The 17800-nt window shown below is 48.0% G+C and overlaps 1 protein-coding gene across 17 annotated transcripts in view; it reads left to right on the plus strand.

The window, feature by feature from the left end:
- The window catches only part of NEDD4L (NEDD4 like E3 ubiquitin protein ligase), a 381870-nt gene extending 364146 nt beyond the window's left edge, over positions 1-17724 (plus strand). For all 17 annotated transcript variants that reach the window (XM_027768276.1, XM_027768265.1, XM_006139917.3 and 14 more), the window contains 7 exons: positions 3254-3327; positions 7194-7254; positions 8709-8768; positions 10418-10525; positions 12327-12423; positions 13476-13548; positions 17201-17724. In XM_027768276.1, the coding sequence (XP_027624077.1) occupies positions 3254-3327; positions 7194-7254; positions 8709-8768; positions 10418-10525; positions 12327-12423; positions 13476-13548; positions 17201-17303 (576 nt within the window). In that variant the 3' untranslated portion in view covers positions 17304-17724. The remainder of the gene's footprint in view (positions 1-3253; positions 3328-7193; positions 7255-8708; positions 8769-10417; positions 10526-12326; positions 12424-13475; positions 13549-17200) is intronic.
- The last annotated feature ends 76 nt before the right edge of the window (positions 17725-17800 follow it).

Below are 17800 nucleotides of genomic sequence, written 5' to 3' on the forward strand. Positions count from 1 at the left end.
GACTTCACCTGGGAGTTCCAGGTCTCTCCGTCTCTCTCCAGGAAGCACACAACCTACAGCAAAAACTAAAAAAAAGAAAAAAATTTCTGTATGTATGTGCTTACAGAGCATAATTCAGGAAGATACAGTCCAAAATTTAATCCTAATTTTTCTTGAGATAATAGGAATGATAGCGGATTTTGACATAGTTTATATATGTATATATGATTGTACTGGCTGGGCCTGAACACAGGACACAGTCTGCAGTCAGCTCCTGGCAGCTAGCTTAGAAAGTTCACTTTGAACAGTGGTCACTGCTTCCTGCAAAAAAAATGGTTTGTGAAAAACCCAGAAAGGTGGGAATTCCTCGCTGAGGTAACACCTGGATCTGGGGGTTTACCCCAACACAGGCTCAGGACTGAAACCACCCCTCAGAGCTCCCCTCTCCACTATGTGGGGACACTTGTGCCATGATCAGAATGAACTATAAAACTGGAGGGCTGCCCACAGATTGATTTATTGCTTGTGACTGCATTATTTAGCATGGATAGCATGTCCTCTGTTTTTCTCTCAAAAAATAATTGTATTAGTTTATCTGATATTAAGTAATAATATGTAATAAACAAAGCCAGTATGATAATATATAAACATATAAAATATGTAAAAATCAGCTGTCATTCCTATTATCTCAAGAAAAATTATGATTAAATTTTAGATTTTTGTCTTCCTGAATTATGCTCTGTAAGCATATGCATACAATATATTTTTTCTTTTTTTAGTTTTTGCTATAGGCCCTATGTGCTTGCTGGAGAGAGACAGAGAGACACACACACAGAGAGAAAGAAGGAAAGTAAGAAATTACTCTCCATGGGGAATGGCTGCACTACAATCCCTTCTCTATCCTTCTCTCAGAATTGTGGGTGTGCCCATCTGCCTGGCATGTTTTTCAAGGAAAGTGAGAAAACAAGCCACCAGGTCTGAGACTCGAACCATGGTCGGCCATGTGGGAGTATCCAGCGCCTTAACCACCATGCCACCTGCTGGCCCCCGCACCATGTATTTTTAACCATGCCCTGTTAGTAGGGATTTAGGCTGTGTTGGTATTTGCTGTATAAGCATAGACTCCTAGAATATTCATATTTGGAACAGATGACTCATGTAAATCCTGGAGTCCCCATTTTGTGTACTTAAGTAATTTCCCTCCCCCCCCCCAGTATAAATTCTCAAGAAAAGCTACTGTGAAAAGGGATCTGTGTACTAGAAGCTCGATGCCACTGCCATGTGGTCTTCCATAATGCCTGACCTGTTAGCCCCCCAGCCAGCAGCAACACGGTGTTCCTCTATCCTCAGCAATGCAGGCTTCATTTGCTCTTTCCCACTGGTGCTGCTTCTAAAGGCACTAGAGTTCTTCTCCCTCCTCCTCCCTTCCCTGTCTCGGCTGTGGTTCATCCTCTCGTTCAAGAGGTCTCTGGAAATCACAGTTCCCAGACAGCTCCCAAGGAGGCCCATAAACAAATGAAGAGGAAAGGAGGGGTTCTGGAAGGAGCGAGCACGGTGGGCATTTTGGTTACTTACTCACTTCACCTGCCGAGAGAACAGCAGAGCCCATGGGGGAAGGACGGCAGAACAGAGCACGTCCCAGCTGAGCGCCACTGAAAGCCTTCTCACCTAGAACCAGGCTCGGTTTTATGACCTGGTCAGCGTGGGTCTGATAGGAAAACTCCACGACTGACCCTCAGCCGGGTGAGCTTGTAGGAGGGGTAAACGGAGAGAGAGAAAAACCAAGGTGGGGCTTATTTAAAAATACTACAGAGGGTATAAATGAGCACACTAACACTTGGGCATGTTTTAGAATAGGAAACGTCCCCACTTCACTCCTCGGCATTGACAGGGCCGGTCCAGAGCAGGAGCAGAGCACTACCGGGAGAAGGCGGGATGAGTTGAGGGGGTGGCAGAGGACAGGGGAACAGGGCAGATTTGAGGGCGACTTGAACACCGAAAACACACTAACAGGGACAATGAGGAGTTAAATTGTCTTTGTAGAAAATAGGGTTCTGGCCATTACAAAAGAAAATGGGGTTCCATCTCATGGAGAAACAAGATCTCTCCCAAATAAAGAGGGAAAAGCCACACAAGAAAATGTAAAGAATGGGTAGTGATGAGTGTCTTCGGATTGGAAAAGCTCTCAGTGTGGATAGGAACAAGAGTCGGGTACACGAGAAGGCGAATGGCTATGAGCAAGATGTGGCGATTCGGATCAGAAAGGCTCCGTATTCTGGGTGTGCGGCAGGGTGGGAGGGGCTCACTGCGAGTACCCCTGCCAAAGCAAAGGTTCTGTCACAGATGGGAACCTGCGTCCCTCCCTGTGGGTGTAACTCCACTTTGGAAAAGCCTCTCCCCCAGGCTTGGTGTGCTCTGTATTACAGCCTGGTGTGGGGACAGGAGGAGAGTCTGACCACAAGGGAACTCACCAGTTGTCAATGTGGCTTTTGAGAGAGGAGTTGTGGGAGGTGTTTTTCCACCTTGCTTTCCCCAGAATTTCTAGCATGAGCGTGACCATTTATTTTTCATGGCAGGCCTCTCTCTCCCTTCCCCTGGGCTAGTTACTGCTTTATACAGAAGGCTATGACACTGAGGTTGGGTTTCAGTAGAGGAGAGCAGCTTTATTTGTTTATAATCGTCGGGGCTGTAAAAGGGAGAGCAGTCGGGGCTGATGAGCAGAGATGTGTCCCGATGGAAATAACATCTGTGGTTCTTAAGAAGGCAGATAATCCGTCTCTCCAACCTGACTTTGCAAGCTTCTTGCTTTTAAGTCCCTGTGTTGTGCCTTGTTGAAAGAAATTTCATACGTCCTTTATTTATGGCTATAAGGTTTAATTTTCAAAAACCTATAAAATGCTTTAGAATTGGGATCTCTGTAAATCATCTTTATGGATATACCCTGTTCTCTGTTAAACATAATTAATTTCTTGAGAAATGAATAGCAGATGAAAAAATGTTGCTCTTCTCCATTATTGCTCATGTATGAGGAATAATTAAAATGCATAAATAACCATAAAATAATTTGCCTTTAATGATCACATCTTTAAATGCATAACATCTTAACAATTTAAAAGCCTCATTAGGCATTCTCTTATACACCGAACCCATTTTCTGGGAAATACTTCTGAATATGTTTTGCTTATTTTCTTTTCCATGGTAAGACATTATTACTCGGTAATAATATACAGAATAGTTGTGTGATGGTGACTGTTGTTTTATTTTGTAATTACAGACGTATCAAGTGGATTTGAAGCCCAATGGGTCAGAAATAATGGTGACAAATGAAAACAAAAGGGAATATATTGAGTACGTATACACATATTTACAACCTTCTCTTTTAATAGATTGAACAGTGTAATCGGTTGATGTCCTTTGCAAAGCAGCTCATTATGGGCGTGAGTTTACTGGAGTGTTCAGCTGTAGGAGTCTCTTCGTGGCTTGGGCTGATGGGAGGTTGAATGTGGGGTGGGAAGATGGCCCTCTGTCCTGGCTTCAGTGAGCCGCCACACGAGGGAGCCGAGGAGGGAGAAAGGTGTACATCATTGAGTACTGTGGCGAGTACCGGTTAAGAGTATGCGAATATCTCACCCAAAATTTTGAATTGCAAAATGGAACGCGGTGTCGATGAGCAGCGGGGTAAAATTAGGAACCACCAATGATAAGATATTTCATCATTCTCCTTTTCCATAATGAAAACGTACGGAAGTAGTGAAAATTGTCAGGAGAAATTGAGCACGTGCGAACGTAATTTTTAGTTTTCATAACTCGGTCTCAGCCTCAGTTGGTAGAACTAAACCAAGACCCTTTGGAAGTCTAGCAGGCCTAGACCAGTTGGAACGAAAGGTCTTTCTTTATTTGGGGCACATTACATTTTCTTTGTATGTATGCCCTTCCAGCGTGCAGTTCTGGGGTATTCCAAGGGTGTCCAGGTCGCCCTCGCTGGCCTCTCCCTGGTGTGGGAGAAGGCGATTACAGAGTGGCTGATGCTGGGTCCTCGTTGTCATCGTGTAGGTTACAGCAGTGCCCCGAGCCCTTGCTTGCATTCGATGCTCCATTTCAATGATCTGGTTTTTCTCCTCATCTGAAATTGGTCAGAGGTCTTGAACTCAAAAAAGTGGCCAAGAGTCTTGGCATTTTTTTTGGGGGGGGAGAGATTTTCACTGTAGGGCGCGTGCGCTCGCCAGACAGACAGAGAGAGACATAGAGACAGAAAGTGAGAAATCACCCCCCAGGGGGGATGGTCACGCCGCAATTCCTTCTCCTCCATTCTCCTCTCAGGATCTTGGGCACGCACGCACACGCGCCCGGCGTGGGTTTTAAGCCACTGGGTCCAGGACACGAACCGCGGTCGACTACGTGGGAATCCAGCGACATAGCCATTACACTAACTGCTGGTTCCCGAGTCTTGGCATATTTTCATGTGATCTGCAAAGAAAACCCTGCAGTCCGCCCTTCATTAGGGAGAAAATGAAAAGCGTTGGCGTCTCTACTTGGAGACCCTGAGAAAAAGAAAGTTACGGTCACATGGCAGACCTTCTCACACTGTCAAGTGGGAAGCTCGTGGTGCTTAATGCGTAAACCAGAAGCAAGATGCCGTCCTTCCGTGGCGTGTTCACCGGCATGCTTGTCCTGGCCTCAGGCAGGCATAGTACATGACACCCTGGCAGAAAACATTGCCCTCCTGTGCAAACACAGACTGGAAGTAGGTTTTGAAAAACACTCCAGCAGCCCAGCCCGTGGTGTGGTGACGACGGGGGCTGGGTCCCACATGGCCGACTGTGCGGTTCATGTACCAGACCTGGGAGCTTAAAAAAAAAACACACTGGGAATGTGTGCATGCCCAAACTCCTAGAGGAGAAATGAGAAGGGACTGCAGCATGGCCGTCCCCTCTGGGGGATGCTTTCTCTCTCACTCCCACCCCACCACAAGTGCATGTGCCCTCTGGCAAAAATAAAAACAAAACCAAAAACACTGCAGTCAGGGTGACTGGGGTCTGCAGTCTGAGGGACCTGACATCTGTGATGTGTGTCACGCATCATTCTTTGCAGTTAATCCCTTTAGGATTCAAATTCGGGGACCAGGGCAGGCCAGGGTTCAGCTGGCTTCCCTGGAACAAATGTGAACTGCCCACCTGCTCCTGGACACCTGTGCTCCCTGGCGCCGGAGTGCTCTGCCGAGACAGCCTGGCCCAGCTGAGCGGTGGTTTTGCGATGGGCAGGCATGTGGGGGCTGTTGCCATGGCGTTGCCAGCCACGATGCCCTATGGCCATGAGACCCCTCTCTCCATGGCAATGTGACACCTTTGATGAAAGCCAGAGTAGATCTGCCTTGTGAAACATCCTGCTCTCACCAAACACTGTCACAGGGGAAATGGTTTCAAAGAATTTCTGTTTAAGAGGATCTACTGCTCCACCTCCCAATTTGAGTATCACAGTATTAGTGTAAATCATTTCACTGGTAAAATGTATGTGTCACTAGTAAAAATCAGTACACTGGACATGAAAATGAAATATCATGTAACGAAGCCCATCATACTGGGCATTCTTTACACATGCATGTCTGTATTTACCCGTGTACACGGGCGTGTGTACGTATTATGTATACATCACTCTGAATTCACACCCAGGACCTTTTCTCTTTTTTTTTTTTTTTTTTTTGAAAAACACTCCAGCAGCCCAGCCCGTGGTGTGGTGACGACGGGGGCTGGGTCCCACATGGCCGACTGTGCGGTTCATGTACCAGACCTGGGAGCTTAAAAAAAAAACACACTGGGAATGTGTGCATGCCCAAACTCCTAGAGGAGAAATGAGAAGGGACTGCAGCATGGCCGTCCCCTCTGGGGGATGCTTTCTCTCTCACTCCCACCCCACCACAAGTGCATGTGCCCTCTGGCAAAAATAAAAACAAAACCAAAAACACTGCAGTCAGGGTGACTGGGGTCTGCAGTCTGAGGGACCTGACATCTGTGATGTGTGTCACGCATCATTCTTTGCAGTTAATCCCTTTAGGATTCAAATTCGGGGACCAGGGCAGGCCAGGGTTCAGCTGGCTTCCCTGGAACAAATGTGAACTGCCCACCTGCTCCTGGACACCTGTGCTCCCTGGCGCCGGAGTGCTCTGCCGAGACAGCCTGGCCCAGCTGAGCGGTGGTTTTGCGATGGGCAGGCATGTGGGGGCTGGTGCCATGGCGTTGCCAGCCACGATGCCCTATGGCCATGAGACCCCTCTCTCCATGGCAATGTGACACCTTTGATGAAAGCCAGAGTAGATCTGCCTTGTGAAACATCCTGCTCTCACCAAACACTGTCACAGGGGAAATGGTTTCAAAGAATTTCTGTTTAAGAGGATCTACTGCTCCACCTCCCAATTTGAGTATCACAGTATTAGTGTAAATCATTTCACTGGTAAAATGTATGTGTCACTAGTAAAAATCAGTACACTGGACATGAAAATGAAATATCATGTAACGAAGCCCATCATACTGGGCATTCTTTACACATGCATGTCTGTATTTACCCGTGTACACGGGCGTGTGTACGTATTATGTATACATCACTCTGAATTCACACCCAGGACCTTTTCTTTTTTTTTTTTTTTTTTTTCTCTAAAGAGAGATTTTTGCTATAGAGCATGTACACAAGCTGGAGAGACAGAGACAGAGAGACAAAGCAAGAAATCACCCCCTGGTGTGGGTGGCCATGCCACAATCCCTTTTTCTCTGTTCTCCTCTCTAGATTTTGGACACGCCCTGGTGTGGGTTTTACGCCTTTGGGTCTGGGACTTGAACTGCTGTCGGCCATGTGAGAGTCGAGCGACATAACCATTATACCATCTCCTGGTCCCGCTCATGACCTTCTCTCTTTTTTCCACATACCCACATTTATAAAGCAACCTTGTTCCTCTAGGGCTTGATCAGGAGGCAGGGGGAAGAAGTCAGCTATTCTTTTGAAATCTTCAGTGAACAGTGAGGTTTTAGAGTTTCTACAGATGTCCCAGTGGTTTTCAAAAGAATCTGTGGGTAAGCAGTGGGGTCCTGGCTGTAGGCCCCCTTTTGCTGTGCCCTCACGGGGGCTCCTCTCCTCCCCTGCCTGAGGAAGAGCTGTCACGGTTGTGCAGGAGGCAGCTGTGAGGGACGATGGAGGAGGCTCACTGCTGTCCCTTTTCTCCTCAGCTTAGTCATCCAGTGGCGGTTCGTGAACAGAGTCCAGAAGCAGATGAACGCCTTCTTGGAGGTGAGCTGGCTGCCCTGCCTCTGCCCGAGCTCAGTCCTGGGTGGAGGCTCCTCGGCCACCCCTGGGCAGTTGGGTGGGACTGATTGCACTTGAAGGACGGGTGGACGTGGGCCGCTGCTGGAGGCCACAATTGCACAGCACACATCTTGTGACTGGCCCTGGGGCAGGAGTGTTCAGCTACCCCTCCAAATTATGTTTTTAAAGTGGAGCATGTTCAGGCTTATCTTACTTTTTTAAAAATTTGCCTTAATTGTTTTTAAAGAGGATGTTTTTTACCGAGTGAAGGTGGAGTGGCAGGTTCCAGGTGTCTGAGGATATGGCCCTCCCCCCCCCAGAGAAAGGCAGTTTCCCATCAGGCCTCCCCTCCTGTAGCAGCCCTTCCCCTTCAGTGGCTGGGTTGTTTTTTGTTATTGTTTTTGTTTTGTTTTACTCTTCTGCCCACCAGAGAGTCTCTCTACTCGAGTACATGGAAAGCGCGTCATTTAAGCCAGGTCCTCACTGCACACCCAGCACCTTGTACCGACGTCCATCCATGAAGGAGTGAAGCGCACACCTCCCAGACACACATTTTTTTTTTTATGAGACTCCCAGCCTCATCATTCTAAAAATTGTTTCCTTTTGAACAAAAGTGAAATTCCTTTTTAAATCCACTAATTGGTTAGCAGTATTGGTTACTTACAAGGTAATGCAGGAAGAAACCCCAAGGCCGTATCATTGATGTCCTATGAGCCGGTGCCCCGTCTCCTTGGGCAATGCCCTTAAACTTGCTCCTAGCTCCGTCACCCACATTTAATAAATAAAGCCCTTGCCCAGGCAGAGCACTCAGAAAAGTGCAGCACCTTTGGGACATGAAACGTGAAGACAGGCTTGACAAGGAGCAAGTTTCGCACTTTATTGGTTTAAGAAACCCCAGGAAGCACATCCCAAGGTGGCCCACACTCCAAAACCCAGTGTCAGCCGCAGCAAGGTCCAGTGGGTGAGAGTCTGCCTGGATTGCTCCTCTGCTCGGTGGTGGCCTGGGTGCCAGGCACCGTTTGCTGCGGTCCCAAAGCCTCCACCCAGTCACGCCGCCTTCCTGCGTGTTTCTTCTCAGGCCTTCAGCACACTATTTTTAAATGCATTCTTGCACATCTGGGGCCTGTGCGTTTTAGGATACCCTGACTCACAGCCGAGTGTCATTAATGCTTTCACAGTCTGCCTGCCTGCAGGGTCCTGTATTTTAGAGGATTTCACATATTGCTCAAGTATCACAACCTTCCAGATTCTACCGTTCTCCAAAACGTCCATGTTGTGACTCTGCTGGTGTTTGTGAAACTGTAGTTAATACTGTCACCAGTGAATCACCAGTAGCGAATACATTTTTCCTAGCTTAATTAAAACTTCGTTTTTCCTTTAAAATTGGTCTTTTTTCATGGAATAATGTACTTAGGGTGATTTTTCCTTTTTCTTTTTAGGGATTCACAGAACTGCTTCCTATTGATTTGATTAAAATTTTTGATGAAAACGAGCTGGAGGTTTGTACGATCCACATGATTTCATGTAAAGAATCCTTCATTACTTTTACAAATGCCATTTTAGTGTTGTCTTTTCAGTGATGTCCAGGGAGTCAGGGTGGGCGAGTTCTGTAGCATGTCCCTTGGGCTCGTTCACTGATGTGGGAGTAAGGAAGAGCAAATCTGTGCTTACCCATGAGAGGGTGGTTCTAGGTCCACCAGGGAAGCCAAGGCCTGCAGAGCTGGGCCAGGTTTGTGGCCCTGTGCACCAGGTGAGAAAAATCACCACCTCAACTGCTAGCAGTCCTCGCCTCAGCAGCCTGTTCGCCAGGCCAAGCTGACCCTGCGTCACGTGTTGCCTCGCCAACCCCACCATGGCAGCCGTATTGGTGGCCTTGACCACAGATGGCTGTGAGCAGTGGGATGGGTGTCTTACATTGAACTTGAAGTGGTGTATGTGGAGTACAGAAAAACAAGGTCTCGAAGCCGTAGGTGGCTTAATGGTCATCTGTTTTAGCTTCTTGACATTGGTGTAGATTGGAGATAGCAGTTGAAAATCCAAAGGAGTATCTCACCCTTTGTTTTGTCGAGAGAAGTTCAAGGAAGGTTGTGTCTGCTAACAGACTGTTGAATTGACTCAGCCCTTGTTCAAGCCACATCCAAAAAAGCCTTTATCATAGGCTGCTTCCTATACTTTTATCCAACAAGGGAAACTTGAAGATAGATGATGTCATAGAAATCACGTAATGCAAGCCTTTCATTCTTTTAAAGAGTTGTTTTATTTATCTTTATTTATTTTAACTTGACTAGAGAGGGCCAGAGTGAGAGAGAGAGAGGATGAAAGTGAGAGAGCAAGCTGCCAGGTGTAGGACTCAAGCTGTGGTCAGCCATGTGGGAGTCCAACACCCTACCTTGTCACCTGCTGGTCCCGCAAGCCTTTCATTTGAAAGGTGAGAAACTGAGGCAAGAGTTAATGACCTCACAGGTTTGCCCAGCAAGGGTTTAGCATAGTCAGGAACTGGGTTCTTCTAGTTTAGTTCCCTTTTCAGCTCTTTGAGTACCACTGCAGGAATAGCATATTCGTTTATCCACAGGAAACCTTCTCTGTTGGAGGGTTACAGTGTCAGAAAAGCAAATCTTAGACTGAGTGACAGTCAGAGAACCAGTTACTGCCTCCACACATGCCAGTCCCCAGACCTCTGGACAGACAGTGATTCATCATCAACCAAATTGATTGATCTGGAAGAGGTGATTTCTCGCTGTCACAAGCATTGATTCCTTTGTGGACCGGCAGAGGTTTTCAGATATTCAGACAAACCCCCTCTCTGGAAGGGAAGTGGCCGATGCAGTGTCAGAAACACCCAGGAGCGCTGTGCTGAGGACGAGAAGGGTGGGGACGGTGACCAGTGTGGTGTTCTATTTCCCATTTGAAGAGTCATGGCCCTGTACAGAGGTTAGAGTTCCGTCCCCCTCATTGTCTTTGCTGTCTCTGTGACCTCTGTGGCAGATCAGGTTAGGAACGTCCGTCCGCCCTTGTTTGGCTTCATGAACTGCTAGGCCATCCACTTTGCGATGACAGAATGCTGACCTAGAGGAGAGGTAACTTCTCCCCATGTGACTTCCTCACTTTCACACCCTGACTCGTGTACGTGGGCTCATGTCCCTCACAGCTGCTGATGTGCGGCCTCGGTGACGTGGACGTGAACGACTGGCGGCAGCACTCTATTTACAAGAACGGCTACTGTCCAAATCACCCTGTCATCCAGTGGTTCTGGAAGGTAACTCCGGGCCCCGGGCCCTGTCCTTCACATTCCTCACCTGGGTCAAGAAAGAGGGCTCCATGAGGCCCTTCGCATGGTCTTTCTGTAGGGCTGGTGCTGAAGGTTGCAGGGTCTCCTGGTATCGGAGAGGGAGAGGGGGAGGCAGCTGGAGTGAGTGGCCCGGCTGTTGTCTTTCTGTAACTTTGGTGGGCTAGGCTTGAGTAGGTTTGCTCCTATGAAAACTCGCTATCCTTTCTTGGCCATCTTATTAAAGCAGCTTTTGTTCAAGGAGCCCATCCTACTCAGCCTACCCTACTGATAGGAGGTAACTGGCTTTAGGAGTACTGGCACTGCATCCCACATGGCCAGTTCAAGTCCCAGACCCAACGGCTTGAGAGTCACACTGGGCATATGTGTGTGCATGTCCAGAGTCATGAGAGGAGAGGAAGAGAAGGAATTGTAGCATGGCCATCCCTCCTGAGGAGTAATTTCTTACTTCCTCACTTCCTCTCGCTCTGACTCTGGCAAACGCACGCGCCCTATAGCAAAAACTTAACAACAACAGCAGAAAAGACTAGAACTAGTCCTGAAGACTGAATGAGAATAGGAATGGGACACTCCAGGGCATAAGTGTGTGGGGGCCTGGCTTTTCCAAGATGCAGCTTTCCATTAAGAAATACACTTCTCAGAAACGTTTTGTTTTGTTTTTGTTTTGGAGAGGTTTTTGCCTTAGGGCGCATGTGCTCGCCAGAAAGACAGACAGAGACAGAAAGCGAGAAATCACCCCCCAGGGGGGATGGCCATGCCGCAGTCCCTTCTCCTCCATTCTCCTCTTGGGATCTTGGGCACTCACGCACATGCACCCGGCTTGAGTTAAGCCACCGGGTCCAGGATTTGAACTGCAGTCGACCACATGGGAGTCCAGAGACATAGCAACTACGCTAACTGCTGGTCCCTCAAAAATGTTTTATAATTCCAACAAACATTTTGATCTTTGTATCTTTCAACCAAAGATACATATTAATCTCAATTTACTGTCTTAGGGCCAGTGTTTGCATCCCGTGCACCTTAGGAGGAAAGTGAAATAGAAATGAAAGGGTTGGTCCCAGGGAGTGATGATAAACTAAGAAAACATTCAAAAAAAGGGCCAATTACTTCCAGAAAGAAATAATAGTCATTAATTTCCAAATGACTGTCATTACTCAGACATATTATTTCAAGTGCCAATAAAATACAGAGAGATAAAAGGCAGCATCTTCAAATCCTAGTCTAAATCTCAGCTTCGATTTGACCTGTTTCTTTACATTTCAAGTATCTACAGGTTAAAGCCCAGCATGATTCTGTAATCATTCAAATACTTACAGACAGGTTGTTTGAGAGGCCTAGTTTTGCCTCTGGGTTGGTTTTCTTTCTTTTGATAAAATGTTCCCTTTAGGGAACTTGTCAACAACATGAGAGCCCATCTGTAACCCGGCTTCGCTCGTGTTGTGGCCTCGGACACTGTGGATTTGTAATTGGCTGAGGAGGAACTGGCAAGCCACAGAAACACGAGCTCAGCACCAGCAGAGAGTTCGCTTTTTATGTCATTTATTTTGGGCCATTGGCGGAAGAAGAAGGAGACATTGTCATCACTCTGAAATGGGAGTAGCGAGTGTTGAGGTAGCCGTTAAAAAAACTACTACTACTCAGTTTCTAGAGAGAGCTCTCTAGGTCTGACATGGCCGTCAACATAAGATTCAGTGAACCTGCCCGCCCACATGACTGCTGCTGGTGCCACCTGCCACGTGAGGGGTGTCATGACTCTCTGCTTCTCTTTTAGGCTGTGCTGTTGATGGACGCCGAGAAGCGCATCCGGTTACTGCAGTTTGTCACAGGGACGTCGCGAGTTCCTATGAACGGATTTGCTGAGCTATATGGTAAGCAGGGTCCCGTTAAATTCAGGTCTCCTCCTGGGGCTTCTAGCCACAAGTCCACTGTGGCCCGAGAATGCTCTGCTTCCCAGGCATCTCCACAAAGCCAGGATGTCTTTGCAGCACAGTTTGCTGTTCAAGATGGTTCCACTGCTTCGTGTGGCTAGACTACAGTGTCCACCTCGAGCCATCTGTGTGGTTACCTTTGTCACACTGCGGAGTGTGGCAATGGGAGGGCAGTTTGTGGAGGAAAAGATAACATTGGTCTGCTCTTTTTTCTTTCTCTTTTTTTTTTTTCCTAATTTAGTTTTCCTGCGTATCCTTAAAAGCTAGGTTTTGCAGTATTACCCATGTGGTTATAAAGTTGCTCATTTTGTAAAACACTCACTTCCGGGAGGCAGGATCCTCTGTGTGCTCGTTCTAGATTTGAAAAGCACTCCTCCTGCTCTGCATATTGAAGGTCACACATTTTGTTGGTTTTTCTCCAAAAGTAGTTTTAAAGTGCCAGTCCCAGGGTTCAGTTGAGAGGCTGTGCCCGTCTGCACTTCGTCCGTTGCCGTCTCCGTCAACCTTGGCGTACGTCCATCGGAAGGGACTGCGGAGTCCGTGTGGTGTGGTCATGTAGGCCTCTTGCTTCACCAAAATTAAATTTGAAATGTTACGTTGCAGCAAAAGCAAGTGTCTCAGGACTCACCCCAGGACAAGCCTTGCCTGAAGAGTGGCTGGTCCCTCTTTCTTCCCTTCCCGTCAAGTCACATGTAGCTTTGTCCTATGCCTCAGCACTTTTTTAGATTTTTGCCATATGGACATGTGTGTTCTCCAGGGAGAGACCGAGAGAGGGAAAGTTAGAAATCACCCCCTGGGGGAGTGGCCACGCCACAGTCCCTTCTCTTCCATTCTCCTGGGATTTTGCACACTCACGCCCGGCATGATTTTCAAGCTGCCAGGTCTGGGGCTCAAACCTCATTCTGCTATGTGCAAATCTGGTGTCTTAACTACCATGCCACCAGCTGGCCCCATCTCAAGCATTCTTAACGATTCTTTTTCTTTTCGTCTAGGTTCCAATGGTCCTCAGCTGTTTACAATAGAGCAGTGGGGCAGTCCTGAAAAACTGCCCAGAGCTCACACATGGTGAGTGGTGTCAATAAACAGTATTTTATGTTCTTAGCTATGGACGACGCTGGACTCCTTGCCCCTGAATAGCTTAGTGTAGAAAGCGACAGTCAAGAGGCTGAAATATAAATTGTGCAGTGAGCCTGGTCAAACTGAAACCAAGATTTGAATGTACCCAGTATGTTCGGCATATGAAGGGTTAAGCCCTCCGTGCTCTGGGGACTTCCTCCAAACCCATTCCTTCCTCGTGACTCTAGACGGCAGAGGTTTCACTCTTCCACGTGCCTGGATATGGCAGCCCCAACCTCTAACAGATCGGGTTTGTACCCCAGCCTTAAAGTAATTGTTTAGAGCTTAGCTTCAAATTCCCGTAGAAACATCATTGCACAAAGGCCTTCTGTGCCCATCAATAGCCCAGAATTCCCTGGATTTTAGCAGCACTGGGATTGTGGCTGGGGGAGTATAAGAGATCTAACAAGTGACCCATGGCCCAGGGTGACAGTATGCATGTTGCTGTCCACAGAGGGCCTTCTCAGGCCGGCAGGCTAAGAAGAAGAGTCTTGGTAGTTTCCCTCGAAGAGTTACTTAAATCTCAGCACAAACACAGATGTGAAACAATGGGTTTTCACATTTTACTTTTTTTTTTTTTAAGAGGTTTTTGCTTTAGGGTTTATGCGCTCGCCAAAGAGAGAGACTGAGAGGGAAAGTGAGAAATTGCTCCCCAGGGGGAGGATGGCCATGCTGCAATCCCTTCTCCTCCCAGGATCTTGGGCACACATGCACATGCACCTGGCTTGACTTTCAAGCCACCAGGTCTAGGACTCAAACTTTGGTCAGCCATGTGGGAGTCTAGCGACATAACTGCTACACCGTCTGCTGATCCTGAAACGGTGAATTTTTAAAGCAACGTTCAGGGAGCTTTTGCTCATCCACGGCCAGTGACCCCATCGTGTTGGTTTCCTGCCTGGGTTCTTTGTCCTTGCCTCTTAGGGGATGCTAGGAGTGGCCTTGTGGGAATGCTGAGCAGCACCGCTTCCAGCCCTGCTTCCCTCCCAGCCGCAAGGGCCCTCATGCCTGCTCCGACCACACTGAGCTTACATAAGCCACAGGAAACGCCCTCCCTAAACTAGAAGCACCAGCTGGGAGAGAGAGCTCATGCAAAGGCATTGGCGAAGAACTGGCTGTGAACGGCTCTTTGCTTGTTTGATTCCCTAGCCTTGTTAGAAGGGGTGTTTTGGTCCTCCACTCACACCATTCACAGGACTCTGAATGGAATGAATATGGTCAGTGCTTGTCAGATCTTTGAAAGCAACCGAGGGCAGCCTGCAGTTGGTGCCTCTCCAGAACCGCCATTGTCCACGGTTCTGTGCCTTCATTCTAGGGGGAGAGTGTTTCGGCATTTCAGAGCTTCGATTCCAGTGTCAGAGTGAGATATGCTTTTCTGGGGACGATAGCCTCATTTTAGAAGCTGCCAGTATGGAGCGGAGCCCAGGACTGATGGTGCTGATACAGAACTCCCAGTTCATAGTACTGTTAGTGATGGATATTCACAGGAGCCACATGTCTCAACCTCAAACCGTGGATAGATCTTTTAAAGGGGAAAAAATGTTGCAGACCCTCGAAGGCGTCTTCTGCCCAGATGGGAATCTCAGGCCCCAGGAAGACTAGAGACGACAGAGCCCCTCTGTGCGAGGCCCTTTTGGGTACAATCTGCAGGGGCGGGCTTCTGCTTTTATAACTGGAGAGATATGTTTTCAGGATCAGATTGACAACGTTAAATGTTTTTTCAGGACTTCCTCTTTAGGGTTCCTGGACATCTGAGAATTCCAGTCCATAGGCACAGTGTTACCCTCTACTCTTTCCTTCTTTAGCGCTAGTGACAAAATCTGCTTGGAACTCAGGGAGCCGTGTCAAACATCCCCGGAGTTGTTGAAGGGCCACCATGGGCGTGTATTTGTCTTACAGTGCTGACGATGATCAGCATCTAAAGCATAATGCGTCATTCTGCTCACAGTGGCTCATGTTAGCTCCTGAGCTGGGACGGGACAGTTTGAAATGTGACAGTGTACTGTGGATACAACGGCAGAGTCACCATGGGTCAGTAGCTGGCCTTTGGAACCAGACAGCTTCTGCACCCAGCTCTCCTGCTTACTGTGTGACCTTGGGCAAGTTACTGAACGTCTCTGTAACTCAAGCTCCTCCTCTGGAAACAACCGTACAGGGTTGTGGCTCAGAGTCAGCGAGGTAGTCCCGGCACAGTACTGAAGCAAGGCTGACCAGGATGTGACCCCGCCCTGAAGGGCAGCTCTTCTAAAATCATCACTAGCTGAGGCATGTGTGGGTGGCCGTCTTCCTGGCAGGTCCACATCAGCAGTCTGCCCCAGGCACTGGTTCTGGGACTGGAGGTGCTGATTCTCTGGAGCCCTGTGTAGACTTTCAGTACACGTTGAATGAATGTCAATCCCAATCCCCATCTACTGAGTACTTGCCGTGTGCCAGGCCCATGTCCGTATGAGGAATGCGTCCTCCCAGCAACTGCATGAGCAGTTTCCTGTCTCGCGGGAGAGCACACACATGCAGAGAGCTGGGCTGACTTGCCCAAGGTCGCCCAGCTGACAAATGGCAGGGCCAGAATATGTCCTGTAAGTGGGCCTGATTTCCACAGATGCTGTCCATCTGTCTGGAGACCTCACTGTCTCCAGGGTGATGTGCAGCCCCTCCCCCCAACTGGAGGCTCTAGATATGTAGGGACTTGATATAAATGCAGCTTTTCACTTCACATGGCATTTAGGTGCCGGACTTTGGTTAGAGGAGGTAGCTTAGTGCTTAGTGCTGGCATTCTAGAGCCCCGGACAGCTTGGGTTCTGTTCTTGGGTCTGTCCTGTCACTAGGAGTGTGACCTCAGGCACCTTGACTTTCCATCACTTCAGGCTCTGCAGAGTGGAGATAGCATTACCTACCTCACAGGGTGCCGATGGAAACAAAATGCACTGGTAGAGACAGCACGTGGCCAGAGCCGTACTCAGAAGCGACAGCATTCGAAACACACGCAGTCTCAACTCACCCCTGAGTCCTCAGAGCACAGGCTGGCAGTTCCGAGGCTGTGGAAAGTTGGCGTGTGTATCGGTTACTTGCCTTTCACTTCTCCCTTCCTGCGAGGACTCTTCCAAGAGGCACCTCTGGGTGTAGCAGAGTATTAGAAAACCACTTTTCCCCTCTGCAGATTATATAGCCTGCTTGGTGTGGACAGCTTCGTAGCTGGAATTTATTTCTTGATAATCAAAATTGCCTGTTAATACTCCTATTTTTTGTTAGAGAGATTTTTGCCATAAGGCGCATGTGTTTGCCAGAGAGAGATGGAGAGACATAAAACAAGAACTCACCCCCGGGGGGATGGCCACGCCACAGTCCCTCCTCCATTCTCCTCTAGGGATCTTGGGCACACATGCACACACACCCGGCATGAGCTTTAAGCTGCTGGGTCCAAGACTCAAACTGTGGTTGACTACGTGGGAGTCCAGCAATGCAGTCAGTATGCACCTGCTGGTCCCAAGACTTGAAATTCTCTTGCTCAGTCACTCGAGGCCCCGTTAGCCATATCGTGGAAGTGTTGTTATCCTGAAGGGTAACAGTGATGGCTTTCTACCTACGCTTCTTGTTCTTCTTGCAGCTTTAACCGCCTTGACTTACCTCCGTATGAAACCTTTGAGGATTTACGAGAGAAACTTCTCATGGCAGTGGAAAATGCTCAAGGATTTGAAGGAGTGGATTAAGCACCCCCTGCCTCAGGGGTGGTTGTTCGTCCAGCAAGTTCTGCTTGCACTTTTGCATTTGCCTAACAGACCTTTGCAGAGACCTGGCAGCAGAGCAGCGCATGGCGTGGCTCCCAGGGTGGGCGCCCTCGTCCTTGCACTTGCCCGAGTTCAGACGTGGGAACCGGTCCCCGCTCCAGTTCCTGCATTTCCACCACAAATTACCAACTGGTTGACGTGTACACTAATTACATTTCAGGAGGACTTGTTCTATTTATGTTGTGCCTCTGCAGGCAAAGCCCTTAATAAATATTTTACATACTTTCTAATGACAATGAATGGAATTAATCACTCTACAGGTATAGTATTACAACTCATGTTTACTTTTTAAACTGATTTAGACCGATTTTCAGATTTTATTTCAGTACAATTAAAGATGTCTCATGTACTTGGAAAAGTGAGCTTTTTTTTTTTTTTTTTTTTTTTTTTTTGGTTTTTAATTTTCAAACAAGTTTCAT

This window comes from Tupaia chinensis, unplaced genomic scaffold, assembly GCF_000334495.1.
Source record: "Tupaia chinensis unplaced genomic scaffold, TupChi_1.0 Scaffold000012_1, whole genome shotgun sequence".
NCBI lineage: Eukaryota > Metazoa > Chordata > Mammalia > Scandentia > Tupaiidae > Tupaia > Tupaia belangeri.